The sequence below is a fragment of the Lissotriton helveticus genome, chromosome 1_1 (genome assembly GCF_964261635.1).
Source record: "Lissotriton helveticus chromosome 1_1, aLisHel1.1, whole genome shotgun sequence".
In the NCBI taxonomy this organism is placed as follows: Eukaryota; Metazoa; Chordata; class Amphibia; order Caudata; family Salamandridae; genus Lissotriton; species Lissotriton helveticus.
Window position 1 is genome coordinate 418,775,482 of NC_136057.1, and position 24,725 is coordinate 418,800,206.

Here is a 24,725-nt window from a genome sequence, read left to right on the forward strand (position 1 = left end):
ATAAACATTGCACTGGGTAGCCATTTTGGAGTGGCATTGCACAAAGTTTATCATTGTTAAAAAGATCCATGATGGCCAACATAATGCTTTTAAAATGGGGCCGTGTCAAGGACTGAACACTGAGAAGATCTGTTGAGTAGCCTTATTGATTGCCCAAAGAAATTGCAACTCCTCCCAGGGCGCCGTTTTGGAGGAATATATCCCACAGACTAAAAAACACATTTAGCAATCTTGTAACTCTTGAGAGATGAAGATATATCTACGGTAAACACAAAGACACCAGCTTCTTCCTGACAACAGGAAGGAATAGATTCCAGAAGAATTAAGCAAACTACTAGAAACAACAAGCATTGGCATAGCCAATAGGTCTCGCTTTTGGGACATTAGAAGTATTTAGTTATGCACAACTTCAACTTGTGCTTGGCTAAACACTTGTAAGGTCCCAAAGGCGAGACCTATTGGCTATGCCAATGCTTACAACTGTAGTCAGATGTTTGCAAGATATATTTCTACGTAAGGGAACTTTAAAGTCCATTCTTACTGATAATGGAGCACAATTTAAGTCTGGTGAGTTTCAAACATTTCTTGGTAGGAATGACATTAAATGGAAGAATACATCTCTTTATCATCCAGCTGGGAATGAAGCGGTGAGGCGCTTTAAGAGGGCACTAACGGGAAGTGTCCAAATGGCCATTAGAAATTGTATGGTTTGGGAGTTGGATGTGTAGAGGTTGTTGTGGGCCTACCGTGCATCTCCTACAGTCATTGGTTATAGTCTGTTTAAATTATTAAGGAGGTAGGAAACCTTGCACAAAGGAAAATGTAGATTGGTTAAAAAGTAAATTATGGACAACTGGTCACTGGAAGTTGTGACAAACAATATAGTGAAGGAGCACTGCACGTACAAAAAGCACTATGAACCAAGCATGCGGTGAAATCTGCCAAACTCAATGTAGAAGATGTTGTCCTGGTCAAAGTTCAAAGAGAGCACATTAAAGAAAGTCCAAAATTCAGGGGTCCGTACAATGTAATGGTGATCAGCACCAGCTCTGTGAAGTTATGTTATAGTGAAATATGACATTTAACCAAGATTGCCAAATGTAATGCTTCCAAGTGTGAAGGTGATATCGTGGGAGGAAGGAATAATTGGTACCAATATAGGTAGTGCCAGAACTACTACTCAGGGATACTCAAGCATGTGAACACTACAGGGGGTGGATGGGGAACAGGAATGTGCACAATTCACGAGTTGTATGGAAAATTCTACCCATCTGGATAATGTTGACAATGAAAGTGGAAATGTGATGAGGGGAAAATTACAAGATGTGGGAGAAAGGTTGTAGTACGAAAGAACTTCAACGTTGTCATTACTTATGTGCAAGATGTAGCTTAAAAGAAAATTATAAAGTGATATATTGGGATTATTTAGTTTATGTGTTTTACATTAGGTTTGTATTGTTGTTACAATTGACCCTATTTTGTTAAAAGTTAAAAGGAAATGGGTGGAATGTTTATTTTGTTTTCACAATAAGGAGAATGGTTGTGGTATTGATGGAATGTAGGAATGTTGTTAACGGAATGCTGGAATGTTGTCGCTCTATCACCGTCATGTAGAACTCTCACAAATTTGGGAGAAAGACGGTTGGAGGGAACGACAAAGAACATAAGAAGGAGTAGTGCTAGAAGGGGGGTTCTACGTTGTGCGTCTGCTTGGGTATAAATAAATGTATCACATATCAACTCGAGCCTCTCTACGTTTATCTTTACACTAGCAGCCCGTCCCGACGTTGTCCGGGTATGAAATAGAATCAGTGCAATTTGTGTAATAGGCAATTCAAAATTATTTTAAAATCTCCCGGTATACAACATTTTTTGTTTCATTTGAATCTGGACAGAGAATAAATAGGTTATGGAGATTGCCGGACCTAGAGATGAAAGCCTGTTAGTTACACTGTGTCCAGAAATGTAAGTCGTTACGTATGCAGCATTCGGCAAGTTTGACAAAAGGTAGTATGCAGCATTCGGTAAGTATCAGAACAGATAAGATGAGTGAGATGCCTCCTGTAACAATTGCCGTGCAGTGTGTGCGCTGTGTAGTCCGTTAGTTATGGTAACTGCATTCGCCCCAGTACGTCTGACACGCCCCCAGCCCCAATGAAAATGCAAAGTGTGTGACTCTGTAACGTGTGTGTCCGGTATTTTGCCATCCGCTATTTTGCCATTTAGACAACCCACATGGCGTGAACGGCGAACGCACCGGAATTTTCTTAACGCACCGCCCAGTGTTATTGTAAAGGCTTTCGCCCCCAGTACGTCTGACACGACGCCTCCAGCACAACGCACACGCGCACAGTGCGTCTGACACGCCCCCAGCACAAATGAAAATGCGAAGTGCGTGACCCTGTAACGTGTGTGTCCACACCCCCAGCTGAAAGCATACGGCCACTTTTTGTGTGTGACCCTGTAACGTGTGTGTCTGCACCCCCAGCTGAACGCATACCTCCACTTTTTCCAGTACTTGTCCTCTCCAGGATGTTCGAATGCCGCGCGATTGCTGGCATACGTTGTGTGGCAGGACACGACAACACAGGAAATGGACACCAGGAGCAAAACCACCAGGAAGTGAGTTTGGTGGTAAACCTCTCAACCCTGATGAAGAAAGGGTCCTACAGAAGGGCCTTGGGTTTGTACCAACCCCGAGAGTAGACAACTTCCAACAAACAGTGGAAATACAAAAGTTATTTTGCAAAATCAGGCTGAAAGCTTTCTTTGAGGGGAGACCCATGGAAACCAGTGATGACTCTGGCTTCCGGAATGCCTCAACTTTCACACCGCACAGCGGGATGGTCCCGAACGAAATACTGACCTTTGAACAGGCAGTATTGAAAGATATAAAAACCATTACTGGACACAGGAACCATGCAAATATCTCTAAAAAAGAACTTGAGATGCTTGAATCCCTGGCAAGTGACTCCAAAATAACGATCAAACAAGCAGACAAGGGAGTTGTCACAGTGCTGATGAACACAACTGACTATGACGCCGAATGACATAGACAACTGAGCAATGTGCATTACTACACACCCATTCCCCTGAACCCTACTGAACATCTTAAGGACACCCTCTCGGGGATGGTAGAGTCAGCTGAATGCCAAGGGTGGATCAGTAAAAAGGAGGCAGAATTTCTGGTCAAAAAAGACCCCAAGGTTCCTTACTTCTACATTCTCCCAAAGATTCACAAGGAGATCACCCAAGTTCCAGGCCGCCCGATAGTCTCCGGGATTGACTCGGTACTGGAACCGCTGTCGCAATTCTGCGACCACTTCCTTCAACCTTTGGTTAAACATATCCCTTCCTACATACAGGATACTACGGACATGTTACGCCTGCTGCACGATTTTGAGGACTGCACCCAATTTGACTTCCTCATTACGCTCGATGTGGAGGCCCTCTATACTAACATCCCACTGAGGGCCACACTCGAGGTTATTGAGGAAGCACTTAATACAGGCTCATGGGAATCACCAACACCTACTACATTCATTATGTAATGTACAGAGAAAGCCTTAACTGAGAACTATTTCGAGTTCAAAGGCCAATATTACCACCAGACACAGGGCACATCGATGGGCAGCACCTTTTCCCCGAGTGTGGCCTGTCTATATGTGGCAGACTTCGAGGGTAAGCACATTACACCACAGTCAAACCCCTACAAGACCAACATAAAACTTTGGAAACGTTTTATAGACCATATCCTGGTCTTTTGGGTGGGGAGCAGAGAATCATATACTGACTTCTTCAGCTGGCTTAATACACTGAATCCCTACTTAAAGTTCACCATGACTGCATCTGCTTCCCAGATTGCTTTCCTAGACCTAACCATCCAAAGAGGGATAGATGGGAAACTGAACACCACCATGTTCAGGAAGAGCACTGATCGCAACAGCTTGCTGCACTTCACGAGCCACCATCCTAGGGCACTGAGAGTTAATCTACCCTTTGGGCAATTTTTAAGGGTCAGACGCAACTGCAGCAGCCTTTAGAACTACAAATCAGAATCCTCAATCCTATCCAGGAACCTAGTGGAAAGGGGATACGCCACTAGGGAGATCACCAGAGCTAGGAAAAGGGCACAAAATAACCACAGGGAGAGCCTGCTTGAACACAGGTAAAAGGAGCCCCTGGAAAACCAGCCTATGACATGTGTCACAACTTACACACCCACCTCCAATGAAGTGAGGAAAATTGTGAAGAGACATTGGCAGATCCTGAATACAGGTACCCTAGAATTAGAACCACCTAGGTTTGCCTTCAAAAGATCAAAGAACATCAAAGATATGTTGGTACACACAAGACCAAAGATACAAAAGATGGCGAGAGTACAAACTACTCTGTGGCAACTTCCGCCAGTCAAGGGACACTACCCATGCGGTAGCTGCAGTGGGTGTCCATTTACTAAAACACACAAGACCATCACTTTATCCAATACATTCACTTGGGAGATGAGGGGGCACACGAACCGCAACAGCATCAACTGCATGTACCTCCTGATATGCCCATGCAGTCTGTACTACATCGGGATGACAACCCGCCCAATAAAGACACGCAATTCCGAACACAGGAGCAACATCCGTTGTAAAAAGAGCAACACTAAGATGTGTAGACACTATCTTGAGTTGAACCATACACCTGACTCATTAAATTGGTTGGTTTTAGAAGCCAGTCCCAGAACATCGAAACAGAACTTGTTCTTTAAAGAACAACGCTGGATACATAGGCTATCTTCTGACAGCAGAGGCCTCAATGAAGAAATACCATGGAGTGCACTGTAATTCTATTATTCCATGAGGCACCTCTTATTAATATCTACAGCTATAGAGCACCACTTTAGCATGTCCGCCTGCCCCACACCCAGAGTCACATGACCTTCAACCTTTCCAGGTCTTCCACTCTGTTCCCAATGTCAATACCCGAACTCTGTGGCTGAAGCTCCCACAGAGAGGCTGGACTTGCCTATGACACTAGGGCATTCATTCCATTTGGTTAAGCCATTTACACGAACAGTACAACTTCATTTGAAATTAGGCACACCATGAGTTAATACCGACTAAAAAACTCAGGGTTAGCCACATCTATCCTTAATTGTATGATAAATTATACACCGCTACTATAAAGAGCATAAGCGCTCTACTGAGTGAGGCTGGTACTCCACGAACGGAGTGTGAGTATTCCACTCCAAGATGGCCGCCATGTTTCTCACAGGAATCGAGAGACGCCTCTTTCCGCCGTATCACGCTCCCACGTGACTGCGTGATCGAGTACTGGAGGTCAAGCTGCGGGACCGTGAACTACCACCCGGGTCCGGCGGAGAGGGGTAGATGAGAGACGGCACAACGCTGGAACACACAAGTAAGTGAAAATGGTCCCAGTTAAAAGGCTCTGTGGAAATGCCTTGTCCGCTCCCGCTTTCAGCTTCCCCGCCATTGTGAGGGGTGACTGATCACTAGTTAGCTCCCTTAGCTCGGCGGGCACTATAGTTACACCACGGGGCACGATTAAGATTGCGTAAGGGTTAACAATCAAATACATCACATAAGGCAAGCTTTACAATTAGCTTTTAACAAGTCTAATGATGTTACAGGGTAGCGACTGAAACTAATGTACTGAGACCTAGGCCACCATCACGGGCATGAGCAAGCCGTTTTATGATGTTACTTTTTACTCCGACTCGGCTGTTACCAGACTGTTTTAAAACTATAGACCGCAAACGGCAACATGCACCGAGTTGCGACTACAGCCTTACCAATATCAACAGCCAGGGCACATAGGCTGGCATTACGAGGGGTTACTACATTAGCCCCTCAGGATTTGTAATATGCACAGACAACAAGCAGCTGAAACGTAAGATGCCAGGTAAAACTACCAAACTACCATACTCAATAACGCCATTCAGTGCACCCTATGGATCAGACGAGTAGCGGCATTTGAAATGGGGCATGCAGTAAGGGGCCAATTTGGTTTTATATACCAGCACCCTTAAATAAGAAACACGGGCAGATTTACACAGGCTCCGCTCGATAATTGGGGACATTACCACACCAGAAATAAGCATGAAGTGCAGGCAACACAGAAACAAAAATCCCCAGGTAACAAAGGGATTAAGGTCCACAGACAAGGGAAGGGCCACGCTGCGCTAGTTTTTTAGCAATAAGGAGGCCAAATTAGGATTATGGATTAACCACCAACCTATAACCAATTTGAGATTCTTGTTGAACTAGAAGCTAGTGATACACACCACCAGTTATTAGCTTTGAGTAATGGCTTCCTCCTATAACCCGCCAGATTATTGAAGGTTCAACATGTTATACAACCTGCCGGATACTGTTGGGGTCTGTATACACAACCAATTAGGTGAGTTACCAGCCATAACACCCTACACTGTGGATGCGACTCCGCGTCTTGTAAATATTGTATTAATTTTAATTTTAATTTAAAGGCCTAACTATCCACATGAGCATGCCCACTACATTGCTCACTAAGGATCTGCACGAACACATGTTCATTTTAGTTATAACTCACATGCTAGCAGCACTGGTTCTAGCATGGCACTAGGAATGTACGTTCTCCACCCTCTGTTTTTTTTATATATATACCTGTTGTGATTTGCACCTTTTCTCCCAATCCAGGTAGATGCAGCCCGACAGAGATATGACGCAGGAAACACCCACTTTTCTGTGAGCGATACACACTAGATTGGTTGTCTGACTATTAGACATCAACCACATTGACGTAGACAGTTCACACTTTAGATACACTCTCTACTGATAGGTCCTGAAGAATCGCTAGCTAATTGCTTTAGATCGAGAAACATGTCGACCAACCACAGCACATACTATACCGTCACTCACAAACTGGAAGCATAACATTCCAGCAAGTACCGGATAGTTTTCTTTTTAATTAGAGCAGGGGACCCCCACAATAAAGTCATTTTCGGTACCCCCAGCTTTATTTTAACTCACACTCACACGTCTACGCAGTACTGGCCCCATACCCGCACTTCATCTAAACGGCAGTTGGATAAAAGATCTCCGCCAAAGAGCCCCTCTTTGAGGTGTTGCCAATTGGGTATTGCACCGCCGACCCAACGAGGAGCAAGCCCAGATGATGAAGCATGACAACTGAAAGGGTGTGTGAGGGCATTACATCCAACATAATGGATGCCCTACTGTAGGAGTTCTTGTGACCCTACAACATCCTTCACACCACAGGGACACGTACATTCCTTTTACTTAGGAACAGCCCAGTAAACTTGCAATTGCTAGGAGTGGTGATTGCCCTTCTTCCAACAGATTTCTCCCTTTTTTTGTAAATGATACGTTGTGTTTCCCCAGGCCCACAAGGAACGCTTCTCTTTGTCGGAATGCCGCATTGGCCACGCCCCCAGCACAACGGACACGTTTTGTTTTCCCACGCCCCAAAGGAACGCTTCTCTTTGCCGAAATGCCGCATTGGCCACGCCCCAGCACAACGTACACGTTTTGTTTCCCCACGCCCACAAGGAACGCTTCTTTTTGTCGGAACGCCGCGCCCCGCCCACGCCCACAAGGGACTACTTTGCCGGTAAGGTTCTTTTACGTTTCTAATGTATATGGTGGGCATCTGTATAGCCTATGTCATTCTGCTGCAACTGTCCTTTCCAAGGCTGTATTGGGTGTTATGATCGGTGCTGTGGTTCCTGAGATTACCCGCCTCAAAGGTTTGGGCTCTCTCTTTATAATATTAATATGCATAAGGCCCCATTACTGCTCCTGCTGAGTATTGAGTGCTGAAAGCCAGCCAAGCACCTCACCCGAAGAGATGTGGCAATGGAGCCACACCCCCTTTAGAGCGGAGGGTGCAGAGCCCTGTGCCCTATAATGCATGTACGGAATGTAGAAGGCAGCACGTCATACTCACTGTCCTCGTGCCAGTAGCACGAGTGTACACAAGTGTCGCTGAAACACGGTGGTATACGGTGAACAGTACTTGAAGGTGGCAAAGGTAAAGAAGCGCAAGTGATGTAGTGTACACGTCGGATGGCTCCCTCTTGTAGTAAGGAAACTACTCAGTTGAGATGCACGCAGAGCTTTCCTAGCTTGCTGGAAGTGATTACAGGAAGCGTCGCCAGTGTGACACTGCACAGCCAAGGTGGCTGTCGTCCGCGGAAGTATGCACATCACCAGAGGTCTCTTTTGTGCAGGTAAGAGGGTGTTCTTGCTGCCTTAAACATCGACGCTACTTGCTGTTCAAAATAGGAGAAATCACTGAATGAAGGTTCAGGAACTGGCGGAAGGCGGTCTGTGCAAGAGGTACCGCTCATAGAACCGATCAAATGTCAGCGGCTGTAGTGATGTACCAAGTGCTCTTTTTGCGCGCGCCTCGTGCTCAAAGTAAAAAAAAAAAAAAGCTGCGAGACGCGCTCTGGGGAGGGGGAGGTGCATTGAAGTGAGGCACGCGCGTTTGGCCGAGCAAGAGGAAAGCCATATGGCGCCTCTGCTCTTGCCTGTGCGCATGACCGCTCACTGTATGCCACACAAAGCTGTGGTCAGACTTTTAAAACTCCACTCCTAAATGTCTCGCAGAGCAGCGCATTCGCTGACTCAGGCAAGACCTAAAAATCAGGCCCAAAAATAGAAGCAAGGGATGAATCAGGGAATGAATGCATTGCAACACATCTTCCTCTTGTAACATTCTGCTTTATATATGCTTCATACAGGAACTGACGTCACAGGTAAAGACACTACTTCATCCTAGATTGGGAATTTTAGAAATCCGCCATTTGGACAGATTGCCTACGTGGAACAGCTTATAAAGTTTGACATTAGTAATACCCCGCTGACTTCAGAAGCCCTGTCATAGGCCTTCCTATTCTACTCTTGACGTGGCTTATGGAAATCCAATTTGGTTAACTATGAGTGTGGAGACAACAGGCAACGAGGATCCCTATCCGTGAGCTGATCCATTGACCATTCCGTATCTTGTCCTAGGCAGAAGTAGAATCTGAATACTGCTCAAACAGGCCAATTGCAGAAGAAGGCTGAGCTCCAAATCGTCTATGTACATCTCTGTGTATATCTTTTTTTAATACTTTATTTGATTACAAGCGCCTGGCAGACCTTCAGTTAGACCCTCCCAAGAGGGCCTAGCAAGAATGATCACAGTGCACATCTTTCACAAGTAGGATGTATCAAAGACCAAAAACCTAATCCGTAAGCTATAATGTAATAAAAATAACTGTCTATGGGCTTTAAGAGGGTGCAATAACAACCCCCCACTAACCCCCCAATCGACTTTAACATATGCCTTTATTTATAAGTAAGTGCCGCCTACTGCTTCTTTTATAAAGCTTCATAATAAATGTGTCCCTTTATCATTGGCCTGTCACCGTAATCAACTCATGCCTGTTGCATTGAGCATAAGCTCTCTGCAAAGCAAAACATCAATGGCTCTGAGCTTTAGAAAGGGCCTAAAGACCTGGTTATTTTCTCAGCCCTGTAAACCTGCTTTGCCGCGCCTTCTTCATACATACCTAGCGGCAGGAAACTTATGGTGTCAGTGCGCTTTACAAATTCATACTAACATGCTAGGAGTTTTTACCCAATGCATATGGTTAATTTATGTGGTTTCCTGTTCAGGGTAACCAGGCTTTCGCTGGCAATCCTGAACAGGAAATGTTCACTCCAGAAGGACTGCCCTAAATAGGGTAAACCTTCTGACATATATGGATCAACGGTGGGCGATAGGTCAAATGTGTCCACTGGCAGAGTAAGTTAAGGCACTGCTGTCAAAAAACAGTGCTTCCCCACATAGAGCGGGCAAACCACTAGTTTGGCATACGGGGATTCCACCACTTTTTGGCAGTGTTGCTTTGGCTTGTGAAAGGAGTAGGGAGAGGCTTTGGTATAGAATTTAGAGTAGAGTGTGTGGCATTAATATGTCAGTTTAACCAGAATACCAGACTTAGGTTTGTATGCAGCTGGATGCCTAGGCTTTTTGCCTGTGTTTTTGGTGTGATGTGATTGTTGCTTCCAAATTGAGGGTGGAATCAATGACCTGGTGCTGAGCTATGGAAACAAATCTAAGCTCAGCCTTGGATGCATTAAATTTGAGCCAGCTAGAGGCTACCAGCTTTAAGGGACATTCAGGTACATACATCTGCATCACATTATGGATGTGGTTAGGTCCCTTCTGCCAGCAGCCTTTATGGGTAAGTGTTTAAATTCTATTTGCTGAAAGAGTGATGCAAGGTGTCATTCGCTCAAAGAAAGCACACTTCTCAATAGAATACATACGGTACAGAGATCACTTAAAATGGGTATTTAGAACCATGGACAGCTCATCAAATCAAAGGAGGCCCTGGTCTCCACTACCGGCGTCAGCTAAACCAAACCGAGAGATCACCTCCTGCCTCATGGGGATTTCTTTCACTTAAGTTGATTTTTCGGTGTGGAATATGCAGTTAAGGCATAGCTGAAAGCCGTAAAGGACACCATGTGTTCTTATAAACTGCATTTATGGTGTTTATGTTTAACAAATAGACTCCCAAAGAGGGCATTTGCTTATGAAATACATAAATTAATGGTAACTACAAGTAATAATTTAGATTCATACGTGGACGCTTTCAACTGCAGTGGACTGCTTCCCTACCTCTGGAATTTACTAAATCTGACTGGTGATCTTTCAAAATAAATAAAATGAGCTTCGAACTTTTGTTAGTTTTAGTAGTGTAGACGTTTGTCCCTGCTGTCTATCAATCATTGTTCAGGCACATGCTGCACTCTTGACGTGACTGATAAATAGGAGACTGACCAGTCATTGAAGATCAGAGTTTGTGTTATGTAATTTCCTCCACTTTTGCATTATGTTCTATTGTGCTCTGGTGTTTTTCCTGCAGCACAAATAGCTTATCAACTTTCTCCTGGAAGGGAAAACCTTCAACATGCCAAAAACAAACGCATGACAAGCAGGTCCAGAGAAGTTTGTTCAGTAGCCTGACCTTGTTTATTTATAAGATAATGAACAGGGTCATAGCAGTGTTAAGGCATTGTACACCTCCATCCCTCACAATTTGGGCTTATCCGCCATTGAAAACGCATTACTCAACTGTGACAAAGATGAAAATTTGAAACTATTACTAATGGAGCTAATGCATTTTATGCTGTTTCACAGCTATTTCCAATGGGAGAACCAGTTTTACGCCCAGTGCTCAGGTACATCCATGGGCAATTGTGCGGCACCATCGTATACCAACATCTTCATGCATCACTTTGAAACCGAACATATATTAACCAACAAAGAATGGCAAGACAACCTCATCCTATACAAAAGATACATTGACGACATCTTTGTCTTATGGAAAGGATCACACTCTGAATTACAAACAGCAATTAAAAATCTGAACAACGTTAACAAACGTATTCAGTTTACGTCCAACATAAGTGACACACAGCTATCCTTTTTGGATGTTCTGGTCACCAAAAACCAGGGCACACTTCAGACCAGCGTGTTCCAAAAATCAACCGACATAAGCAATTTACTTCATTTCCACAGTTTTCATCCTCCATCACTCAAAAAGCACTTACAATTTTCCCAACTGCTCCGAATTAAGAGAATTGCCTCCACACAAGAAATGTATGAACAACACAAAAACATCACCATGCAAAAATTCAAAGATCGAAAGTATCCTGAGACCACACTGGTTGAGGCCGTTGACAGAGCACAGAAAGTAAACAGAGATCAACTGTTAAAACCAGCTCAGACAAAGGACGAACAAAGAGCTGTATTTGTATCCAAATACTCTACCAGAAGCCAACACATAAAAAAAGTGATTCTGAAACATTGGCCTTTACTAGCAATCAGAGGAAGATTTCAAAGGCTTATTTACGATCAACCCACAATTTGCTTATGAAAGAACTAAGAATATCAAGGAACTATTAAATCACAGAAGCGAAGCTCTCACAAAAGAGTACAAAGGAACATTGCCATGTCACAATTGTGGGTATTGCAATGTCATCATCAAAGGGAATGAAATTGCCCACCCACTATATGGGACCAAAATTAAACTCAACATAAATGGAACATGTGACAGTATTAATCTAATATACAGGTTAAAATGCCCATGTGGCCTCATATATGTGGGAAAAACAGCCAGAAAAATAAAAACGCGACTTGTTGAACACAAAAGCAATATTCGCTTAAAATCAATGAAATCCACAGTGGCTATCCACTTCAATGAACAGAATCACAATCCCAGCCAACTGAGATACTGTATCTTAGAAATGGTACCCATATTACCCGGAAGAGACAATACGCAGTATTTACTCAGAAGAGAACTCTTTTGGATACATCGGTTGTCATTCGTACAACCGAAAGGACTCAACGAATGTTTAGAATTTAGTTGTCACTTATAAATAATCGTTGAAGAGGACAATCAGCAGCATGCTTCATTTGGGATATTCATCCCTCTAATGCAATGTGTTGAAATGTATCATGATCGTTCTTTTCCATTTTCATACCTCCTTCTATTGCTTTCCCATACACCCTAGTAAACTTCACTCACATTTTTTCTTTCTCTTTTTCTCTTTTTTCACCCTTTTTTCTTGTAAACTCACGGTCCCATTCATAAAGTTGATTTTGTAAAAAAATTGCGTTCTCACTTACAATCACTAAACCACCTGACGCATTTCCACCTATTGGAAAGCGTTATACATGACGTCAGTCACATGATCACAAACCGACCCTATCAGCGATCTCTAGACAGGTCGGAACAAAACACATCGCCGGTACGAGTCTCTCGACATTCCGCCATCACACAACAACACAGAGATTCTTACGTGCCAGTTCACTTGGAAACCCGCGGTAAGCTAGATCAGTTTATTGACTCCGTTACACCGGACTGTCATTTTCTGTATTACACTAGTCTGATGCTCACTTTATATTCGAACAGACGGCGGTTTCGACCACCTCAGAACATAAAAAATATTTCACGTTCAAGAAACAGGTCAGACCTCACACTGAATGAAACCGCTTCACTTGGGTTAAAATATGAAACACTCGACCCAATTTCTTTCACCAGCATGCACACCAATTCCCCACAGAATTCATTTTTTGCATGCAACCCCGGTTATGCACGGTTTGCCTACTACTTAGGAACGTTTTTGTTTCTTTTCATTCTACTCTCCACCTCGTTTTTTAACACACTCTTCTGCATGCTCAGGAGACATTCCTACCTAATTTTAGCTCGGTTCGTCTACTACTTAGGAACGTTGTTGTTTCTTTTCATTCTACTCTCTAATTCATTTTCAAAACACACTCCTCTGCACGTTTAGGAGCTATTCCTACCTAACTTCAGCTCGATACTCGTCCTTTGTATGTTTAAATGTACCACTTGGCATAAAGTAGTAAACCAGCTCTATTAGCTGTATGTATTAAGTAATTGTATGCTTTACTCCGGTTATTTTCAGTTTTAAGACCCCTGATGAAGGGCAAATGCCCGAAATGCATTGGGCGAAAAGAAAAAGTAACATGACATTATGAATGAATAATGTGGAACTTAAACAATTGAAAAAGAATAAAAAAGAACATTGGTATAAGAATTGCTATCAAATTTGTCAAAGAACCTTGTTCTCCTCAAGTGCACTGAAGGGACTCTGCTCCCACGGGAAACAGCGCTAACCTTCTCAGAAGACAGAGGTTGTCATCCTAGGAAGAGAGAGATGTATGAGGTTGCAGCATTAGAGGGCAGCTTTCCTGGGAAAATTTACTGAATTGGTAAAGGACATCAAGAACTTGGACATAATTTTAAAATTAAAATGTTTTTGCAAACAGTGAAATTGTGTACATCCTGTTTTCTGCATTTACGAGTTTTGTATCCAATACTATTATTCTTACTTGATGAGCAAATATTTACAGTCATCAGAGCAATAGTGGACTCTCACCTTGATTACTTCAATGCCCTATTTTTCGCTTTACCAAAAGGTACATTGTGGAGAGTTCAAGTTATCCGAAAGTGATAGTGAGAATTCCCCGTTATATGTTGGCTTCAAATTAGCTTGCACAATTTGATTGGCTGCTGATTGAGCAACCTATGTCTTTTAAATCCTTGTGTATTTGTCATAAAATCAACAATGGAAAATTATCCAGGTTTATCCAGTAACTACTACGATATAGGTTCCCTGGCGCAACTTTTGGTCAGTCACTGCTTGTACTGCCGAGAAGGATTAGAAAGAAATGTTCTCCCTAGGCATCTTTGCTTCTTCGAGCTTCACTTGACCTTCAGGAGATTGATGATCTCTTCTCCTAACCCTGTTTTCTTCAAGTTGTTTTAGACCTTTACCTGTAGATCTCTTTCCTCTGATTTTGCTATTTACAGTAACTTGACCGATGCAGACTTTAGCCAGGGCGGGCTGGTTGTCCATGTAAACAATAGAATTATAGGGCTTCTCTTTCTGCACATGACCATCTAGGTACAGTGGCACCTGTCGAAGGGAACAAGGCACGAGCTTAGAAACTAGTCATGTTCTGCTGCATCCAGACCTTGTTGGGCTGGTCTCCAAGTCCACCGATGAACTTCAAGCTTCTGGCCAGGATATAATAAATTGCAATCTTATTCAGGTAATACGAACCCTTATCCCAGAATGCCTCCCGCATGGTATTGAAGATTGTACATGTAATCATTTTTTGTGCTAGAAACAATTAAAGAGACTTCCAGTCTGATTGAATTAATTCATTTGATCTGTTTCAAAAAATTTGTAATGTGTTGCACTGCATATGGAGTAAATTCAGAATATATAAAAATTATGTGATCTCAAAAAGTGCATAGGGAAGTCCTACTCCTCAGGTGTTTCCTGCATTTGAAGCAGGTGAGTTGACGACGTCTAGCGTCTGAATTTAGTAGGACAGATATGCTCGAAGTACAGAATTTATTTTTACACCTTTTGTTATTTTTGTGTATTTAGTGGATTGATGGGGAGAAAGGATTTTGTAGAGCGCACGTGCCACTCTGTATTAAAGCAATTTCTTTTGTTTGTGAGATTGGTTTACATCTTAGGCGTACTACTTATTAGGCCATTGCTCCCTGTTTCCATTCAGGAATGGTTATAGAGAGTTGCAACCTGGGGTTGTGAACAAGCAGCCCAGGAACTGCATGAAGACGTTCTCCCTTCTCAAAGACAACAGACACTAAATCAGTGTGCCAAACATTCTTATCTTTATTCAGGGAATTAGTAGACCTGTGCAAAGTTTTTGTTATGCTCATATTATTATGTGTAATTTAAACAATTTTGTGTTACACAAATTATGTTAAATGTTGGAAATGACACATGTGCAAACGTTAGCACATATTTTTGCTGCAGAGGTCTGATGTGTGCAAAAAATTTCTCGTGGAGATAGGTTTGAGAAGCTAATACTAAATTCTAGCAGAAAAGGTGTCAAAAGATACTTGTTCTCCTGGAACCAATTCCCTTGCTGGTATTTCAAGTGAGTTTTGAACATGAGGTATGCCCTTGCATTTACTTTTTATTTGAGATGCCACAAGGTGCATTTTGCATAATTTGCACATCATTTCGTGTAATATTTCCAATAATTTGGGGGGAAAACATATGCAGCTTCACCCACCTCTAGGAATTAGAGAAGGTGGATTTGGCCTGTGTTTCCATATAGATAAACACAGAAGGGATTATTCTTCCGGTGCATTAGACCTACCCACACTTTCTGGACAGGGTCATAGGTCACAAGGACACTACACAGGGAACATAGCATACTCACCCTTTTTGCAATAGTGGCTCCCACATATTCAGGGTATAGGAGCATAAGGAGGACTACCTCTCTCCCCAGGCTCCCTAGACTAACCTGTTGTCTAGTCCTGGTGGCATTTCTAAGTCTAATAGTAGAATAGAGAACAGCCTCATAGGTAAGTCATGGCGAGTCAAATTCTCTCTCCTGTTCCTTCTCCAGGACACCGAGACAGAGAATGTGGTGTCTAATAGTAGAATAGAGAACAGCCTCATAGGTAAGTCATGGCGAGTCAAATTCTCTCTCCTGTTCCTTCTCCAGGACACCGAGACAGAGAATGTGGTGTCTAATAGACACTGTCTATGATTGTTACCAGGGAAACACTGAGCTGGTGCTGGCTGCTCCCAGGACAGGAGACACCACCTAACCGAGCGAAGGACAACTGTGGGCGTAACGGTCAGAGCTGCCGATTTTGGAAGTGAGGAACCAGGTTCAAGCCTGGGCATCGGCTAACCATCCTGTGATTCTGTGCAAATCACTTAATCTCCCCTTGCCTCCCAAAAAATGAATATATCATTTATTTATTTTAAAAGTTTTACACAGCGCGAACAAGACCGGTACAGGAAGTGGTAACAATAGAACAACCGGACAAGAAACAATCATAACAGTTCATAACAATCATAACAGTTCAATAAAGACAAGTATAAACTAGCGAGTCCTAGGGTGTCTGGGGACTGGGGATCCAACCCAGAAATGTCTTCAGCAGTATTGCTTTAACTTCCCTTTTGAGGGAAGTTGTGGAATTATTCTGCCTTATTTCAGTTGACAGGGAATTCCAAAAATCTTGGTGCAATACCCGAGAATGCTCGATTGTAGGTTTTCTTTTCATGGAATTTCTGTGACTTGAGCATTTAAGTGTTGGAGCCCCTAAAGGATCTGGAGCCCCCAGAGAGCTCAAGTTTTTGTGCAAGGTATATTGGGGTGTTGAAATGTAAAGCTTTGTGGGCATGCATGCACTTTTTAGATGTATCCTTGCTTCATACAGGAGCCAATTTAGTGACTTCAACTCAGGCGTGATGTGATGATAACGGTAATCCTTGTGTAACGTAATTGGTGCTCGTGTAAAGTAACCCAATACCTTCGGGTTGAGTTTGCGCCATATAAAACTGCCAAAAAAAACTGAGAAGATACAGAGGAAGTCAATTAAAAGGTCAATTACTATTACAAAAAAACTACAGAAGTTGGGGAGCATACAGAGAAACTAGCAACCATGCACAGGTGGACTGGCAGATCATACCACGTCAGTGGTTGATATTTTAATCCATATTTAGTTCCTTGAAAGTGGGCTTGATTCAGATTCCCAGCCACCCTCAGAGTCAGCTCAAGTTGTGCTGCAAATGAACGGCCCAGCAGGCCTCCGTTTTCTAATGCAAATGGAGGAAAACTGTGATTTTCACACGTGTTTCTTAAACGGCCTCTTATCGCTTTGTTCCCCTTCTTAATGTAGTCTTTCTTCCAGCCTGCGTGCTGCCCCCCGCCCCCATTGCCCTCTTTAAACACTGACAAAGTCCCACTGTGGACTGCCTCTTTCCTTAAGACACCAAGAACAAAACAGTGGACAAAGGAATTCAAACGCAGCAGCGGCCTGGGGTAGCCGCACATCGGGGATTCTTTTTTGAAAAAAAGCTCATGCTTTTATAAACATTTAAAGTTAATTTACCGGATTTATTGGGTGTAGTACTAATTACTGGCAGCGTTTTGTACCCGTGATGATAAACATGGTGATGTAGTTGAACAAATAGTGTTTCGACCTCTTTCATTCGGTCTCGTATCTGCCTATGGCCGAAACGCTAAGGCAGATAGATGTGTTTAATAACTTGAAGCAGTGTCGCTCTCCAGGAATCGAAGTAACGGGAACTTCCAGACCCCTCGATATTAACGGGCCATTCCTAATGAGAGCTTAAGTGCATCCTCACTATGACGTCAGTCCTGCTGTTAGAGGTGACCTGCTAGCCCTCCCCGCCCCCATGTGCAGCCCCCCCCCATCACTCACTGCACCACTTGTATCTGTCATTAGCAATGCCCCCTTGAAGATCAAACTGTGCAAGGCCCTGGGGTCAAAGGCAGGACCAGCCCGAACGTTTTTGTTGCGCTCGAGGTTTCTATGCCCTGGGAGAAACTTTGTAAATACACAGGGCACGAGTCGGGGTACCACGCGGGTGGACGGCATCCCCCCCACTTATTTCCGAGGGTTTTTCAGGGTGGACGCCGTCCACCCTGCTAAATCAAAACCGCGTCCACCATTAAAAAACGGGAGCACGGCGCGCACAAAGTAAATAAAGCATTTCCGGGTGGGCGAGTGGCTGGCTGAAACTGGAAGTTACCAAGCACGCCCCTGCCATTTGTCCGTAATTTTAACCGGGCACAGCTTGCCCCCACCTCCCTTCTTGACTCCGATGCTGTATGAAAGCTCAGACCCCCAGCAGCATGGTAGAGGCACAGCGGGATGGCAGCCCTCACACCTCCAGCCCTTGATGAGCTGTTAAAAGGTGCTTGAAGGTGACTGAGAGGGAGGGGCTGCAGGTTCAGGAGCAGGAGGCATCCATTCACACGCAAACAACCCTGAATGCATCATGTCTCTGCTATTTAGAGGGGGGCTCACACATTCCATTTCTACTCAGGGCCCCAAACATCCTAGACTCGGCCAGATTACACCCCTGATTACACCGAGGCAGCACCTGCTTCTCTTCACCGAGCTTAATTACTGTCACTAATTTGTAAGCAAACATCGGTTCTTCAAACATGCATAATGTAATACAATAAAGAAATGGCACAATCGCACCCACACTGATTAACAAAGTATGGAGGACAATCAGTTCAATCAGTTCTCTCGGAGTATCTCCTGTAAGTACTGTACATCACAGTGGGGGATGGCATTTTGGACAGAGAGCCTGTCATCTCGTTGTCTTGTGCAGGAGGGGGCGAGAAGCCCAAGATGATACTAGAATACTGCATGCCCACCCCTGTGCCCACCCTGGTGGATCACGTTCCCTCTCCCATGTGATGACTCCTGCTCCTGTCCCCCCATGTTGTGGCTCCAGTCCACCCCCGCCTGTGATGGCTCCTGTCCCCCCATGTTGTGGCTCCAGTCCACCCCCGCCTGTGATGGCTCCTGTCCCCCCCTGTGGTGGATCCTGTCTCCGCCCTGGGTGGCTTCTGTCCCAGTCCTGGAACGGCCCCTGGAGCGAGGGTGAAGTTCCTGATGGGCCTCTTCTCAAAAGGGCTCAGCTTAAATTAATATGGAAAGGTGGGCGTGTAAGTAAGTGAAGGGATGTGTGAATGGCTGGATGAATTAGTGAAAGGGTGAATGGATGAATGAAAGATTGAATAAATGGATAATGAGAGAGGATAGATGGATTGATGAGTGAGGGGAAGGATGGAGAGAAAATGTAAATAGCTGGATGTATGGGTGGAAGGGTAGCTGGATGATGGATGAGGGGAAAGATGGATGAGGGGAAGGATGAGGGATGGAGGGGAAGGATGGATGAGGGGAAGGATAAATGGATGAGGGGAAGGATGGATGGATGGAGGGGAAGGATGGATGGATGAAGGGCAGGATAAATGGATGGGATGGATGGATGGATGGATGGGTGAGGGGAAGGATGGATGAAAGGAAGGATGGATGAAAGGAAGGATGGATGAGGGGAAGGATGGATGGATGAGGGGCAGGATAAATGGATGGGATGGATGGATGGGTGAGGGGAAGGATGGATGAAAGGAAGGATGGATGAGGGGAAGGATGGATGGATGACGGGAAAAGATGGATGATGAGGGGAAGGATGGATGGATGATGAGGGGAAGGATGGATGGATGATGAGGGGAAGGATGGATGATGAGGGGGTGGGTGAAAGGATGGATGATGAGGGGAAGGGTGGATGGATGGATGATGAGGGGGTGGGTGAAAGGATGGATGGATGAGTGGGTGGGTGGATGGTGGATGGGTGAAAGGATGGATCAGTGGATTGGATGGTGGGTGGGTGAAAGGATGGATGAGTGGGTGGGTGGATGGTGGGTGGATGATGGGGGTAGGTGGATGAGTGAAATGATGGATGGATTGATAAGTGCAAGGGTGAATGAATGGACATATGAGTGAAAGGGTGGGTGTAAGTATGGATGAGTGAGTGAAAGGGAGGGTAGATGGACAAAAGGATGAATAGATGTGTGAAGGAGTGAAATGATAGATGGATGAGTGATAGGGGCAATGGATGGATTCATGAGTGGATGAGTAGATAGATGGATGGGTGGGTGGATGGATGGATGGATGGAAGGAAGGCTAAGTGAAAGGGTCGATGGAGAGAGAAAGGGAGGATGGATGGATGACTAAAAGAGTGGATGGGTGGAAGGATTAGTAAGTGAAAGGATGGCTGGATTGGTGAAAGGGTAAATGGCTGAATGGATGAGTGAATGGATGGATGGGATGAAGAGTGGATGGATAAGTGTACAGATGGATAGGGTGAAAGGGTGGATGGATGGATAATGGAGGATGAGTGAAAGGATGGATGAGGGGATGGATGAAGGGATGGATGAGTGAAATGATAGATGGAAGGATACATGATGGATAGGTTTGCAAATGGTTGAATACTTTTGGAAATGGCTGGGCTTACTTATATACTATTGCGCGACCTCTGATGTGTCTGTAAAACGTACCTATTGTCCTGAAGTTTTGTCCTGAATTTTGACACTTCCTGTTGTGATGTCACTTCCTGTCGTGATGTCACTTCCTGTCGTGATGTCACTTCCTGTGACCACGCCTACCTTGGAGAGTCCCCCCACTTCTTTTTTTAGGACTTGTGCCCTGTAAATACACTTTATCCCATTCGGCCCTTGCTAGCACACGAGCACACACACCCACACGTTAGCAAATCAACAGGCTAGTTTTCTAACATTTACAATGCTCCCTAGCAATCATACATGTTGCACAGCACACGCAGACTTCATAGCTCTTACCAAGTGACCTTATCTCTGCAGCCACTTTCACGCCTGTGTGTCAGTCAGTGAGTGATAACGCGAATGAGTGAGCGAAGAGTTTTGTCATGAAGCTCCTCACTCAATGTTGTAATTATTTATATTTCAGATGCGTCGATGTGTTGTCGTGGATACAATAAACGTGTGATATTTTATACGAGTTCTCATCACCAAAAACTTTATTCGACAGTTGTCATAAAAGTACATACAAAAAAACATTCATCAAAATTCAATCAAAATCTAAAAAACATACATTTAAGACCAATTATATAAATATCTAAGATACAATTAAATTCCTTTGACAACTATCAAATACTATGATAACAAGCATTTACAATGCAATGGTCTCGCCTTTGCAAAAGTTAGAGCTATTGGCATTTTAAATGACAACATTTTTTATTATTTTTGTGTTGGTTTTAAAAAACAGATAAATAAATGGCATTGTCATTTACAATGCCAATAGCTTAATCTCTCGCAAATGCCACACACACACAAAGAGCCCCACACACACACACACACAGAGCCCCCCACACACACAGACAAAGCCAGAGTCACACAGAGAGACACACACACAGAGCCACACACACACACATAGAGCCACACACAGACCCCCCACACACAGAGCCCCCCACACACACACAGAGCCCCACACATAGACACACACAGAACCACACACACAGCCACACACAGAGCCACACACACACACACACCCTGGGACGCAAGTGGCGCTTCCCGACACAGTGACAGCGTCGGAAATGTTTTTGGGGGAACCGGCCTGGCAACTACGAGAAAAGAAAATCTGCAGAGAAAACATTACAAATGAAAAGTCTATGTGTCGACTTCACTGAGGCGAAAACGGAATTACTTGCTCGGTCTTCCATAATCTCTACAGAGAAGCCTCCTGCATTTTTCGTTCACCATCTCCTCCGTTGTCTCCCCTCAGCCATCTCTGTGACCGAAAGCCCCTGCACCCCACAGCTCTCCAGGAAAACTCCTCTCCTCCTCTGCTACCTCTAGAATATAAGGTCCAAGAATCCCTAACACAGCATAAGTGAGGATCCCTAAACAATGCTCCTTCTCTGCCGTATTAATGGGAAGAATCGTGCTCCTCCTCCCAGTCTCTATCAGAGAAGAACCTTAAAAAGCTCGCATCCTGCGCTCTCTTTGAGAAGCCATTGCATCTATTCTGCTCTCCAATTTGCAGTCCTCTGAACACTTATCTTCCTTCCCTATAACATCAGGAAAGTTCCTGTATACGTCTTCTCCTCCACTAAACTCTGAGAGAAGCATAATGCATGTCCGCTGCCCTCTGAACACGTCCCCTCCTCAAAACTAGGAGGGAAGGTCCCTGAATCTCCCGCCCTTTACCTGCTGTCCATAGGTTGATACCTCTCCTCCTCGACTACGAAAGAAGCACCCTGAATTACAACAGTTGAAATACTTTGTGCCATACGCGATTTGAAAACCACCCCCCCCCACACACTGTGCATCGAAGTAAATAAAAAAAAAAGACAAATACGCAGTTGATAGGCTGTAGTAATAAATCACTACCAATTAATAGGTTCCAATATTAAATTTATTGTTATAAGTACAACAGGTGCTTCCAGCTTGGCGGCATCAGCTATCACTGAACATTCGAACCCGCACTCCAAGATGGAGCGCGGTTCATACCTTAGCCATGACCAATATTACAACCTTTATAGCATTTTGTTTTCAACCGTCGTCGATCATTTGCATAAGCCTCATCAGCCCTAGATATGTCCTGCTGTTCACTCTTGGACTTGCCATACAAGATCATATCTGTGTTTTCTGGACCATTACACTTCGGCTTCCTCCCATTATCATAGACTGGACACTTCTCCCCTTCCATGACTTTTAGTGGGGATCCTTTAAGCTTTCTCGGAATTTTCTTACTCTCCCTCTCCATCAAACTATAATCCAACCCTTGTAAGTGTACATCTTTGTTTTCTCCTTTTGACTCAATATAACTTGCACCACTCTCTTTTTCCCAATCAAAATTGTCCACATTCTCCTCTGACATCTTGATTCCGAACCCGTCCAACTTAATTATCTGCTGCATCTCCTTGTAATTGGACTGGTTACTTTTATTCATCTGCCATCCTCGTTCTTTGGCTGTGATTCTTATACACTCCACCCTCCTTTCCACTATTCCATCTGTCTCAACTTTTTGTTTCCTACTGTCCTTCCACTCTAGTTTCTTACGTATTTCTCTTTCCTCCACCTGACTTTGATATGTGTTTTTTTTCTTGTTGTGTTCGTCCCTAATAGTTTCTTTTTTCCACCCTTTTTTACTTGTAGCTCTTTCAAATGCTGTATTACTCTTGGATGGCTGCATGAGAACGTTAACCGTTTCACCTCTGGTCTCTTGTTTGCTCTGACTCCGTGCCTGCTCATTCCTGAGTCCTTTTATTTTTCCGTCCAATGAAATCCTCAACTTCTGTTGATCTCTCCAACCTAGCATGTTGATACCACCTTCCATTATGTGTATAGTACTCCACGTATTGTTTTCTTTATAAACTATGTCCATGACTATGTAGCCAATAGCCTGTATACCCTTCCCTGCATACGTCTTCAGGACTGTGTTGGCCTCTCTCAATTCATTACCATGTTTCTTTGCAAATTTTCTGTCCCAATCGCTCTTGCTTACTACACTATCTCTTGAACCAGAGTCTGTAATCATTTCTGTCTCAATTTCACCTATGATAACGGTACATCTCTGAGGTATCTTCCTGGCATTAACATCCTCTTTGCCAATCATTTTTTCCTTGAACCCTTCATCCCTTTGCGCCTTTCCACTTGTAGCTTGTATATAATATTCATCCCACACGTACAAAATGTTTTCGTAGATGTTTCTATCAGTTCCTTTCATGAATTCCTTCTCCATGTTGTGATACATTTTCCTTCCTCCCGTACCTAAGCTGTGAAGTAGAATTTCCGCCTTTACTTCCGGTGAAAGAGATGCTACCTCTTCCTCCAAGATGGACAAATAGTTTTCAAGATACACTTTCCACTCCCTCCACTCTGCAATGTTATACCTCCTCCATGAACGGCACAGGTGGAGGGAGATTATAGATTCGGCCCCACTCCATGTTTAGTGTGCAGCAATCCACCAGAACTACACCAGAAGATGCCACCACCCAGAGATACAGCGTCACGGTGCCCAAACTGGGCGCTGCGGAGCACTGCTGCTAGATTAACCACGTTACCTACTTGTACACTTAGGGATAATAAGCACTTGCGTTAGATGGATAAGAAGATTCCTACAAGGCTTCTAGGAAGACTGCTAGGATATCCCTTAGGAAAATGACATGAACAAAAACAATCCCTGTATGGATTACTGGGTGTGGGATGGTCTGGTTGGTGACAATTAAGTACAGAAGGGTGAATGGTGCTATGACGTGCCCTTTCAAAGAATAATTAAATTGAGTGCGTATAGACAGTGGCTCGTGAAATGTGAAGAGACGTGACTGAAATGCGCGCTGCCTCGCGCTGAAATACTCACCGAGTGTAGGATTCCTCTCACTCTCAAACGCTGCAAACTCCAAGTTCATTAGCTGAGCCCGGTAGACATGCGATGCGCAGCCTGTGCCCTGATGTCACACCAATACAGCTGCCTGCCCTTAAAGTGATCGCCTCCCAAACATCGTCCTCGCCTTCGCGCTCTTCACCTCTGCGCCACCTGTGCCCGGTCAGACACACGAACGATCGCCTCCCAACCGTCGTCCTCGCCTTCGCGCTCTTCACCTCTGCGCCACCTGTGCCCAGTCAGACACACGAACGATCGCCTCCCAACCGTCGTCCTCACCTTCGCGCTCTTCACCTCTGCGCCACCTGTGCCCGGTCAGACACACGAACGATCGCCTCCCAACCGTCATCCACGTCTTCGCGCTCTTTACCACTGCACCACC

At 44.3% G+C, this 24,725-nt stretch overlaps 1 protein-coding gene across 1 annotated transcript in view; it reads right to left on the reverse strand.

Annotated features, from left to right (window-relative positions):
• LOC144762321 (FAD-dependent oxidoreductase domain-containing protein 1-like) overlaps window positions 1-23,701 on the reverse strand; it is a 67,298-nt gene extending 43,597 nt beyond the window's left edge. The window contains 3 exon segments of the mRNA XM_078647479.1: window positions 14,375-14,516; window positions 14,575-14,723; window positions 23,110-23,701. Coding sequence (XP_078503605.1) covers window positions 14,375-14,516; window positions 14,575-14,723; window positions 23,110-23,701 — 883 coding nt within the window.
• Between the last annotated feature and the right edge of the window lie 1,024 nt (window positions 23,702-24,725).